Source organism: Leptodactylus fuscus, chromosome 10 (assembly GCF_031893055.1).
Source record: "Leptodactylus fuscus isolate aLepFus1 chromosome 10, aLepFus1.hap2, whole genome shotgun sequence".
Taxonomy (NCBI): domain Eukaryota; kingdom Metazoa; phylum Chordata; class Amphibia; order Anura; family Leptodactylidae; genus Leptodactylus; species Leptodactylus fuscus.
In genome coordinates, this window is record NC_134274.1 from 20,221,523 (window position 1) to 20,234,173 (window position 12,651).

Sequence of the window (12,651 nt, forward strand, 5' to 3'; positions counted from 1 at the left end):
CATGCCCTCAAGCAACCACTTCTCCCAATATCTCGTAACAACTAGGTCAGAAGGGCCTAAATGGTAGAGAATTAGGTGAGACGACCACTCCGCTTTTCTCAGTCTCCTCTTAAGTTCTGCCTACAGGGAAAAATGTCTTCAAGTGCCAATATCTAGCAGTCATATCTCACCAACATAGGATGCCCAAAGGATGACCTGAATTTTCTAAAATAAATAAAATGGCTATCAAGGGGTGTATGGGGAGTGTAATTACTTTCTGTGTTTTTACTGCTGTCTTAGTAATGGTGCTCTCATAGGAGATTTTCTTTTTATATTTCACCTTCCCCAGCCTCCTGGAAAAAGCTGGACAACCCCTCCAACCATTTTATTTTAAGAAAAAGAACAAATTCCTGTGCTGCTGAGCCCTTTAATGTGGTCAAAGGATAACACCATTGAAAGGTTCTTCTGGGACTAACGTACTAATGACCTATACTAAGGACAAGTCATCAATATTTCCATTCTAGAAAACCCCTTTAATTGGTTTAATATAAAAATATAGAAATAATTCCTTTTAGAGAGAAACAAGGGCAGTGCAGACAGTAAAGAACCCACGCCTGGGTCACCAATTCTCAGGTGACAAAAGGATCCGATCCTGTGGCCACAATAAACCACTGTTCCAGCCCATTTACTGTACTTGAGGAGCGCCACAAAACACCCAGCTTTCCCAAGAACAGAATTTTTGGTCCAAGTATTGGTCCTTTATTGTCTTTATTATCCTTATTCCTCTGATTGAAGTGGTCTCATCTGATGACTCAAGTGGGCTGGTGATTCTCCATTGACTGCTTTAAATGGCGGCTGAGAGCGTTAGACTTCTGTTTTCATATAGTCACCAGATAAGTGTGGACATGCATTATCTACATTTTTTTTTTTTTTTAAATGTAGATTGTGAGCCCCACATAGAGCACACAATGTACATTTTTCCCTATCAGTATGTCTTTGGAATATGGGATGGAAATCCATGCAAACACGGGGAGAACATACAAACTCCTTGCAGATGGTTTTATGCCCTTGGCGGGATTTGAACACCAGGACTCCAGTGCTGCAAGGCTGCAGTGCTAACCACTGAGCCATCGTGTGGCCCCTATCTACATTATTTTCTGTAACACCAGATGATCCTTTACATTTGTGCACCCTTCTAGTTCCCTTTTGGTATCTTTCCCTTGGAGAGAACTTTTCTCCATATTGTACCACACATCTGTAAAGATATAGCCTCTAACATTAATGATGCCAAAGACAAAATAGTCCTAGACTGTCCCTTGGTATTTATTAAGACTTGTGTTTCCTGTGCCAGTCTTAAGTCATTCCCCCACTGGCATAAGAAGTGCCTGAATTATTAAGAGGCTGTGAATAATTCTGGAACATCTTGTGAGGTCCCATTTGCAAAAATTGAAAGGTATAAGGCCCTATTCATATCTGTGTTCGGATTTCCGTTCAGGGATGTCCGCTTGGGGACCCCCCCCCCAAATGGAACCCTATGCGTATAGAAAAAGCGGTTACCTAATTTAATGCGCAGACCCCATAGGCTATATTGGAGTCCGCGGAGAGAAAAGCCCTGCAAGCAGAACTTTTCTCTTTGCATGTTTCGTGCAGAAACCACATGGACCCCATTACAGTCTATGAGGTCTGTGGGTTTCCTTTGGTAACTGCTTTTTTTATGCGCATAAGTTTCCGTTTGGGGGGTTCCCAAGCGGACATCCCTGAACGGAAATCCGAACGTAGATGTGAATAGGGTCTCACTCATGCCATTAAATCTCTTGGGCTGAGGTGTCCCCGTCCCATCTCCATCTTACTGCGCCCACTTTTCTAAAATGTTGTGAGCAGGTCTTAGAATGCAGAACATGGCACAAATGACAAAAAACATGCCACTTTTTTATGCCTATTTTAGTAATTTCCACCACTGAATCCTCGAAGGAGATCAATATATAGTGGGGCATTAAGTCCCCTAATACTCAACTTAAATGCCCAAAATTTTGTGAGACTTGAACAACCCACATGGGCTGGGACATTTTTGCAGGGTATTATAAAACATATTGCAAATCCAAAGTGGAAAAATTTCTGAGCTCCTCTCCTGTACATCATCAGCTGTGCATGTATCTATCAGTCATGTTTGCTGCCTGTACTTTGTTATCTACAACCAGGTTTCCTTTGTTTGTTCCTATAAGTCCGTATTCAGCTTTTTTTTAAAGGTCAGGTCAGAGCAACAAATTATTCTGCCTTTTTTGCTGCGTAAACATTATTTTTTAGTAAAAACAAAATACAAATCTCCAGTTGAGGATATTTCATGATCCAGAACTATGGCAGCGGTCAGCAAAGCTGAAATGCAGCTAGAGGAACTTAATGGAGAAAAAATATATGAGAAAGCGTGTGCGGAGATCGAGACCCTGGAGCTGCCCCTGGGATCTACGCTAAGGTAAAATGCTTTTATTTTATACATTAACTGTGTGTATCCTGAACTCATCAATACTATTCTTAATACAGTCTGACATTGTCTAATGTTATCTCTCCCTAGTTCTTTTACCAACACAACACAGATTTTTTTAAATTTGGATTTTGTCATATTTTCTGCACCAAAATGAATGCCAATGCAGGTATCGGTGGATGAAAAATGAAGGAGAAATTACTCCAGGGCTGTTCACATGTAGGAATTTGATGCTGATTTGGGGGCAGATTCTTCCCAGATCACAGCAGGAGATTAAAAAGATAAGTGTCCTGCTCGATCTTGCTGTGCAGGACTTGGCTTGAGACTCCCATTCACCTGGGTTAAATCAGTGGCAAAAAGCCGGCAACTGGAATATGAAGAGGAATCCCTCCTCATTTTTCGTTGTGTGAATGGCCCCTTAGGCTCCGTTCCCACGGAGTAACGCGCCGCACATTCAGAAAAGTATACACATGTCAGAGTGTGAGCGCTCAAAACAGATCCCATTCACTTCAATGTGTGCCAGCTCACGCGCGCTACACATTGAAAGCAATAAGGGGGGGGGGGGGGAGCAGCCCATTCATTTCTATGGGGAGCGCATGTATGCCGGCTCCCATAGAAAGCAATGGGATCTGTTTTAACGCCGCTGATTCGGAACATACTACACGTTCAGAATCAGCGAGCGTATACTCCGTGTGAAGGGGCACTTAAAGGGGATTTCTGGGACTGTTAAATCGATGACCTACCCCATCAAGTGAATGAGCTGAACTGTGATACCAATTTGTACCAAGCATACTGTATAAATGTATGGGGCTGTGCTTGATAACTAGTTTAGAGGCTGCAGTGCTCACCCAAATGCTGCAGACTCTTCAAAAAGCTGGGAGCCTAAGTATAGGACCCATGCCGATCTTTAACAGATTACCTATCTTAAAGAAGTTGTCCCGGAATTACGGATTTCTGCCAGGAGGCCATGGAAGGTGATTCCCCCCCCTACCCCCTTCATTATCACCTGTCCCCGGTGTCTCATAGCACTTTCTGGTCTTGTGGTGCTCTGAGGCTTGTTCCAGCAGAAGTCCTCAATGAACGTGACCAATTAGTGACCTCAGCAGACTAAGGAAAAGAATCGGGAAGTCACTCACATATGTCACCTGTGCTGTCCTGGTTCCTTTCCTTAGGCCGCCGATTGGCCTCAGCGGTCATGTACAGTGAGGGCTTCCACTGGAACAACCACCGGGGTGCTCTGGAACCAGACAGTGGCAGGAGACACCAGAGCACCATGGACAGGGTCCGAGTGTGTGTTTTTTTTGTTTTTTTTTTAACCTTTCACAGTGTCCTTGCAGAAACCTGTAATTCCTGCTCAACCCCTTTCAGGTCATCAATTACAAGTAAAACACCGAAAGGATAATTTATAGGCTGTAATAGGCAAATTGTAAGAGATGAGTGAGGACTTACACTATGGGTATGGTACAGCATAATAAGTGACAATGATGAGAGTTCTCCTCCAAGATGGCAGCGGCCGTGGTCAGTGACAACCTTACCTAATCAGGTAGGGATAGCAACTTGTAAATCACCAGGTTCCTGAACTAGGCATGTATCCACACTAGCAATAAAAACAGTCATAAAAAGTACTAGTATATAAGGCCACATATAGGGACTCCAAGTAAAAGCACATCCCGTACCCTATATAGTGGCTATGTGATGTAGTCCGAGGAGCATTAACTATTTAAGTGCTTGAGCTCCCATCTAACTCTTTGGGTGATACCCACAGGACAGATTTTGTTTTCACAACTATCCTATTAATCTGAATAGGGTTTGCAGAACTCCGTGTGCCTGATGCAGAATCAACACCCCTTACATGAATGGAGCTGGTTTTCAGTCAGAGCAATTTCTGCAATAAATGTGAATATACCCATTTACGTCCCTACAGTCTATTTTAGCGTTTTTTGTGTCATTTTAATTTTTTAGCAGTCTGTAATATCACATCCCGTCCAAGAAATTCATGACATAAAGTAACCGCATACTTCTGACATTCAGTATTCAAGTAATACTATGTATTGTAAAGTAATATAGGATGGCTCGAGGTTAAGATGAAAGTCAGAGAGGGAAAGCCGGAGCAGAAAGGCAAAGGGCCAGAAAATAAAGAAGAATCTGAAGTGAATGTCCACCTCAAATTTCTCTTAATTTTCCGTTGTGCGACCCCAGCTTTATAGAGGTTATCTACCTAATATTAACTACCTATCATTAGTGCGGCAACGACGGCGAGACCAACGCCAGTGTGAATTTAGCGATAGAGAGGAATTTACTAAACCCTCCTGCACATGCCCGTAGTGGTATTTACTGTCCGCCAATACTGATCCTCAAAGAACATGTCCGTGTATCATCCACAATTACGGACTCCCTACAATTATCCACGACTCAGGCTCGGGTCACATCTGCGTTTGGGGAGTCCACTTGGGGACCCCAGAACGGAAACCTATATGCATTGAAAAGCAGTGAGCTAAGAAACCATACAGCCCTCATAGACTATAATGGGGTCTGTGTGTTTTCCACGCTGTGTGTGCATGAATCATGTGGAGAGAAAAATACTTCAAGCAGCACTTTTCTCTCCGCATGACTCATGCGGACACTGCGTGGAAAACACACGGACCCCATTATAGTTTATGACGTCCTTCATTGCTCACCACTTTTTCCCGTTCAGGGAGTCCACTTGGAGACCCCCGAACGGAATATCGAACGCAGATGTGAATCGGGCCTAAGAGTAGGACATGATTCATAACTTATGGCTCTTTTCTGCAGCCCGGACACCCAGCCATAAAAACTGCAGACGTCCGTATGAGACCATAGAAATGAATTTATCCGCAATTGTGATTGTGTGTATGGAGCCCTAGACTTACATTTCATATGCTGGTCTTATTCTGCAGTATGCTGGATTACAAGATGTCAACACTGACATCTTGTGGATGATACAATGCATAGATCGATATATTTTGTCCTAATATTCCATACGGAATAAGTTCTGCATAGTTTTGTTACAGAGAATTGCTCCTCTCTCATTTACCCCGCTGTGATCTCAATGTGAGGCCAATATGTGCTGCAGAGTAATAAGTCCCCGACTGATCATGGGTATAGAAATATCGCTGCACTGCAGAATTCTCTACAATGTCATATGGGTTCTGCTTAAAGGGATCCTATCATTAAAACACAATTTTTTCTGCCTACCACATAGGAATTGCCTTAAGAAAGGCTATTCTTCTCCTACCTCTAGATGTCTTCTCTGTGCCGTCGTTCGGTAGAAATCCCGTTTTTTGTCGGTATGCCTTCTCTCGCAGCACTGGGTGCGGGCTCTGGAGCTCAAACAGCACTGGGGGCATCCCCAATGTTGCAAGAGAACTCTCCAGCGACGCCTCCATCTTCTTCAGGAACGTCTTCTTCCGGCGCAGGCGGTCAAACTTGTAGGCCTCGGGCAGAGCCGACTGCACATGCCCACAGTAAGTAAGCAGCCATTTTCATGTGATTTGACCGCCTACGCCGGAAGGAGATGCGTGAAGAGGACATTCCTGAAGAAGATGGGAGGCGTCGCCGGAGAGTTCTCTCGCAGCATTGGGGATGCTCCCAGTGCTACTTGAGCGCTGGGGACTGCCCCCAGTGCTGCAAGAGAACTCATTTGCATACCGACGAAAACCGGGATTTCTACCGAATGGCGGCATGGAGAAGACATCTAAAGTTAGGAGAAGAATAGCCTTTGTTAAGGCTATTCCTACGTGGTAGGCAGAAATTTTTTTTTTTTAATTATAGAATCCCTTTAAATGGGGTTTTCCAGCCCTAAATTGAATTTTCAGAATGATAACCACAAGATAGAATGTATCTGTGGGGTCTGATATCTGGACCCTGCACAGATCAGCAGCTGCAGCAGCCTCGGGGTGCTAGAGGACGCTGCTCTTGGAGTAATAGGAGCGGCTATTGAATAAGACGGGGCCCCATGTGGCATAAACACCACTGGAAAAATGGCGGCATTTTACAGTCAAGGCAAAGTGGATGAGATTATAGTAATTCCCATGACCACTTTGTGGTAAAAACCACGCTGCAGACACGTGTCAATTATACCTACAGAAATGCTGGCAGTTTTCCCACAGGTATAATTGAAATGTAGACGAACTTTCTGTCTAAAGCGCTGCGGGAAGAACCGCGATGCGTTGCCGCCACAGTTTAACCCGTAGCGCTTTTTTGCCGCGGGACGCCACATGGAGCCTTAATCTTAAAGGGTTTAAGATCAGTTGGGGTCTCATTCAGCAGTTTCTGATTGACATCTCATAAGAAGTCGAGTTTGAGTCGTAGCTCAGTCCCATTCAATTGCATGGGGCTGATCTGTGACATCTAGCGCTGCTGTACAAATGGCTTCCCTTCCACGCCGATAACAATGGGGATTATTAGTGTGATCCTCGTGCTGTGGGCTCAGAATCTGCCGCAAGGTCGAGCAAGGTTTAGCGTCCCGAAAAAAAAACGCGTCCACCATTGTCTCCTATTGAAAACAACACACGGTATCTTCCAGAAGGAATTTGGGGCTAAGTTTGAGAAGGAATCCGCCCCATAGTCAGCTCTGAATTCCTCGTCAATCATTGCTTCCAATCCTGAGGTAACATTTTGGGGTACACTCCTTCCTGTAACGTTCCTACCTGAAAAAGGGGAAACTTACCAAGTCCTTTATGGCGGAAATTCTGTCGACAAGAATATGCCCAATAGGTTTCAGCAACTTTTTGGGATAGAAAAGGTGTAGAGCGAGGGGTAACAACTCAGGACTGAGCAGCAGCTGCTTCATTTGGGACAGATTTTGACGCTGCACATTCCCCTCAGAAGAAATCTCAATCATATTGCAAAGATTTTGGCACCTTGCCATCGACCTTTGGGCTGTATGGATACTTAGGGAGTCAGACCTTCTGCTCCAACATTATAAATGGCGTTTTGGGCAGAGTTTTGTGAGCAGCCCCCTCAGGGGAGAGGAGCCCGGCCATGGTGTCCCCTCACGTTATTACCTCACAGCTCTACCTGTCCGCGCTCAGTCTCCTCACTGCTGCTCTAGTGACCTCTTGCGGCTATTGGCGGGATTTCTCCGCTCTCTCATCACCGGCAGCCCGGGCCCCCTAGCGGCAGCTGCTGGCATCGCTCTACCTCCTATCCAGCAGTCACCGCAGCCTGTCACCGGCAGCCCGGGCCACCTAATAATCTCTGCAAGATGGCGGAAGGCGAGAGCCTGGAGAGCGTCACCGAGCACGAGAGGATCCTGCAGGAGATAGAGAGCACGGACACGGCCTGCGTGGGGCCTACGCTCCGGTAAGAGGCCGGGGAAGGAGGGAGGGCTCCAGGTGAATGACGGCTCATTGATTCGTCGCAGGATCGGATTTCCTCCTTTGTCTCTCCCCCTCCCACACCGGCCTGACAGTGGTCCTGACACCCCCGGCCCTGCATCCCCCTGCCCCGGCCATGCATCCTTGTGCCCCGGCCATGTATCCCCCTGCCCCGGCCATGCATCGCCCTGACCGCCCCATTGTTTACTCCTGTCATACTGCGGGCTGTAGCATCGTGTGACCTGTGCTCACACTGCTCTGCGTTATTCTAGCTGCTAGCCTGCAGAGACTGGATGTGTATATACTGTATATGTATACAATGTCATACTGTGGTATACATGTCCTAGGACACACACAAGGGTATAAGAGCAATATATGGCATAATCATATAGGTGCTGTATAGTACTAGAGTATATAGTGTATACATGTATATAGTATAACCATATAGGTACTTTGTAGTACTAGTGTATATAGTGTATATAGGAATCATATAGGTACTATGTAGTACTAGTGTATATAGGAATCATATAGGTACTATGTAGTACTAGTGTATACATGGTATATAGGAATCATATAGGTACTATGTAGTACTAGTGTATATAGGAATCATATAGGTACTATGTAGTACTAGTATATATAGTGTATATAGGAATCATATAGGTACTATGTAGTACTAGTGTATACATGGTATATAGGAATCATATAGGTAGTATGAATGACGACAAAAGCAAACAAAGGCTTAGATAAAGGTGAAAACCCAATTACTGATAAGAAACAATTGTCAAAAGACAGGATCACCATAAAAATATTGTATTTATTAGTAATCAAATATAAAAAAAAACATAGTGGTTCATATAAATATCAAAAATACTGGCTAGATATAGGAGGAGCAACACACCACAAAATACAGTGAGTGGCGGCAACAATAGACAGTAATATATAAACATGCAAACGTGTAAGGGAGCGTTCACACTACCGTCGGTGTCCGACATGTAGTGTCCGCTCCTAGTGTCCGCTCAAAATCTGTCACGGACACTAGGAGCGGACACTAGATGTGTCCGTGACACCTGTCATTCACTTGAATGGGCATCGGGTGCGTTCTTTTGCACTCCGTGCCCGTCCTTTCCTGTCCGCAAGAGAAGATGTCCGACTTCTCAAGCGGACAGAAGAACCCTGCATGCAACACTGCAATACACAGCGGACACTACATGTCGGACACCGACGGTAGTGTGAACGCCCCCTTACAAAGAGTATAAAACAGTAATATTATAATAATGTGTCAGCAAGCTGAAGAATATATGTACAATATATATATATAGTAGCAATACCGCTTATAGAGATAGAAGTCAGTGTAGGTGCATAAGGGGATACACACAGGTAGCCGTATACACAATTGACAGCATGGGAGCTAAATAATGGAGTAAGTGCAAGGCTGAAAAGACATTACAAGTGAGGCAGGACACAAAGATTAACAAATGGAAGACTTGGAACACAATATATTGCAGAAATAATAGTGAATATGCCTACCAATTATCGGAATGCCCGACGCGCGTTTCACCACGGACCCTGACGAAGCCATCAGTGGTGAAACGTGCGTCAGGTGTTCCGATCATTGGTAGGCATACTCACTATTATTTCTGCAATATATTGTGTTCCAAGTCTTTCATTTGTTAGTTTGTTAATCTTTGTGTCCTGCCTCACGTGTAATATCTTTTCAGCCTTGCACTCACTCCATTATTTAGCTCCCATGCTGTCACTTGTGTATACGGCTACATGTGTGTATCCCCTTATACACCTACACTGACTTCTATCTCTATTACGGGATATTGCTACTATATACTGTATTGTACATATATTCTTCAGCTAGCTGACACATTATTATAATATTACTGTTTTATACACTTTGTTACACTTTTGCATGTTTATATATTACTGTCTATTGTTGCTGCCACTCACTGTATTTTGTGGTGTGTTGCTCCTCCTATATCTAGACAGTATCTTTGATATTTATATGAACTATAATTTTGATGTTTTTATATTTGATTACTAATAAATACAATATTTTTATGGTGATCCTGTCTTTTGACAATTTTTCCATATAGGTACTATGTAGTACTAGTGTATACATGTATATAGCATAACCATATAGGTACTTTGTAGTACTAGAGTATATAGTGTATACATGTATATAGTATAACCATATAGGTACTGGGATAACGCCCATCCTTAGGGAGAGACCACCTTTTCAGGTGCCGTCCGTAGGTGAGAAATTGATTTGGGTATAACCCCACATTATGCAGTAAAGACTTCTGGGAAAGTCGGGCATGATGTTCAGGGTGCTTCCCATAGAGGGCGGCATTACAGAGGCACTGTCTCCCTGTTTACATCTTGGGAGACAGATTTGCATATTCTTCCCATATAGGTACTGTGTAGTACTAGAGTATATAGTGTATACATGTATATAGCATAACCATATAAGTAGTATGTATTACTAGAGTATATACTGTATACATGTATATAGCACAATCATATAGGTACTATGTAGCACTAGAGTATATAGTGTATACATGTATAATAGCAGTATATAGCATATTCATATAGATACTATATAGCACTAGACAATATAGTGTACACATTTATAGTAGCAGTATATAGCATATTTAATACATGGTGCTAGAGTAATACTGTGCACATGTATAGCAGTGTGTGTATATGTGTGTGTGTGTGTATATATATATATATATATATATACCATATATAGTGTATGCATATATAATAGTGCTATATAACACATAATATATAGTACTAGAGTAATCAAATCAAATCAAAAAGCTTTATTGGCACGTCCGAATAGATATTTGGCATTGCCAAAGCTAGTAGAGTGTGGGGGGGGGGGAGTTGGACTCGGGTGGGTGAGTGGTGGGGGTGGTGTGGGTGGTTTGGGGTATAACAGTCCATGGAGTCTCATCTTCCTCTTCGTTGGTGACTGCTATATGGGGAGGTGGGGTGGGGCGGGGCGGTTGGTTTGGGGTATAACAGTCCGTGGAGTCTCATCTTCCTCTTCGTTGGTGACTGCTATATGGGGAGGTGGGGTGGGGTGGGGTGGGGCGGGTGTTTTGGGATAAATATAACAGTCCGTGGAGTCTCATCTTCCTCTTATTTGGTGACAGCTGGACACGTATTGGGCAGCGATCTCCACAGTGGCCTCTTCTTCTCCCAGTAGGATGTAGAGTTTCCTCTTCTCGTCTGCAGATATGAAGTCTGGGATGTAGGCAGAGAGTCTTTGGTAGTAGACGGCCCTCACAGCTGAGTATTTGGTGCAGTGTAGCAGGAAGTGGGTCTCGTCTTCTAGGGCCCCCTGGTCACAGTGCTGGCACAGTCTCTTCTCCCGTGGCTTGTACGTCTGCCTGTATTGCCCCGTCTCTATCTCTAGGTTGTGGGCGCTCAGTCTGTACCGGCTCAGGGTCTATCTGTGCTTGGGGTGGCGTATTCTCTCCAGGTAGGTGGCCATGGTGTAGTCCCTTTGTAGGGATTGGTACACGGTGAGTTTCTTGGAGTTATTTATTTCGTTTCTCCATTCTTCAATGTACCGCTCTCTGTTTGCCTCTGTGGTCGCCTTTATTTCGGCCTTGGTTATCATCTGTTGGTGTTTTTGGTTTGGTGGTTGGCTGTTGTTTGGTTGGTGAATGTCTGGTTTGCTCGGGTGGCTTAGCCAGGCTTGGTGGTGGTAGGAGTCGGTAGGAGTATATAGTGTATACATATATAGTAGCAGTACATATTATATTCTTATATATTGTAGATAATATATAGTACTAGAGTATATAGTGTATACATACATAGTAGCAGTACATATTATATTCTTATATATGGTAGATAATATATAGTACTAGAGATGCCTTGATACGTTTCTTATGACCTGAGTTGGTCCCTCCACCTAATGTACTGATTCACCATATTCAGGTATTTATATCTTGTATCCTCTTAGTAGGTGGTATATACTCATGAGCTGTTATATAGTATTGTAACCAGAGATAGCCACGCTAACATGCACTGAGGTCAGTTCTTATACTCTGGTGAGGACCAGGGGAGATGGAAGCCCCATTTCTATCCTCCTTCCCTCATGTTTTTTGGGCCTGATTGTGGCGTCCAGCATTCTCCTGATGATGTCATGTCCCGGGGTCACTGCTGAGGTCTGTGATTGGGCCACAGCAGTCACATGTGTGTGATGTTATGACACCGAAGAGACCTCATAGTATAATAATGTCACTTCTGATTCTGTCCAAGCTGTCCAACCAATCTTGTATAGTTCGTCCATCTCTAGCTATAACATCTTCTGTGCGATGAGAAGGTTTTTATTCTATTTTATGTTTATATTATATTATATTATTTTTCTAATGTATTTTTGATCTGATGTCAGATCTTTTGTACATCTTGAGAAACTTTTATGGCCTCTTATTATCTGGTCTTGTAGAGGGGTGTGGTGCGGTGCCCGGACAGGTGCCAGCGTCTCCACCTTGTATTGACTGCCGGATCTCTTGTTGCTTTTGTTACTCACCTTTGTTTACAGGTCGTCTTCCCCATCGCTGTCATATCCATTCTCAGACTTGGTTCACACCAGCGTAATCCTGAAGTCGTCGAGTATCGTATGTTTAATAATAGAAGGTGCCATTCACGGCTGCTGACTTGTATTAACACGGGAAATGTTTATCCTCGCTGTAGCAAAGAAAACCGTGACTTTTGCTTAATATTATTGAGTCTAGGCCTGGCATTGTCATCGAGCGCCTCTTACCGGAGAGAGTCCTTGATGTTTGGGTGTATATGAGATGCCCAAGTAAAAGAAAGGTTAGTGGAACG

At 43.8% G+C, this 12,651-nt stretch overlaps 1 protein-coding gene across 4 annotated transcripts in view; it reads left to right on the forward strand.

Moving 5' to 3' along the window:
• Positions 1 to 2,333: 2,333 nt before the first annotated feature.
• The window catches only part of EXOC6 (exocyst complex component 6), a 154,345-nt gene continuing 144,027 nt past the window's right edge, over positions 2,334 to 12,651 (forward strand). For 2 of the 4 annotated variants that reach the window (XM_075258751.1, XM_075258753.1), the window contains exon 1: positions 2,334 to 2,449. In XM_075258751.1, coding sequence (XP_075114852.1) covers positions 2,334 to 2,449 — 116 coding nt within the window. Of the gene's footprint in view, positions 2,450 to 7,623; positions 7,784 to 12,651 lie in introns of those variants that run through there. The other 2 variants (XM_075258752.1, XM_075258754.1) reach the window with 1 other exon arrangement.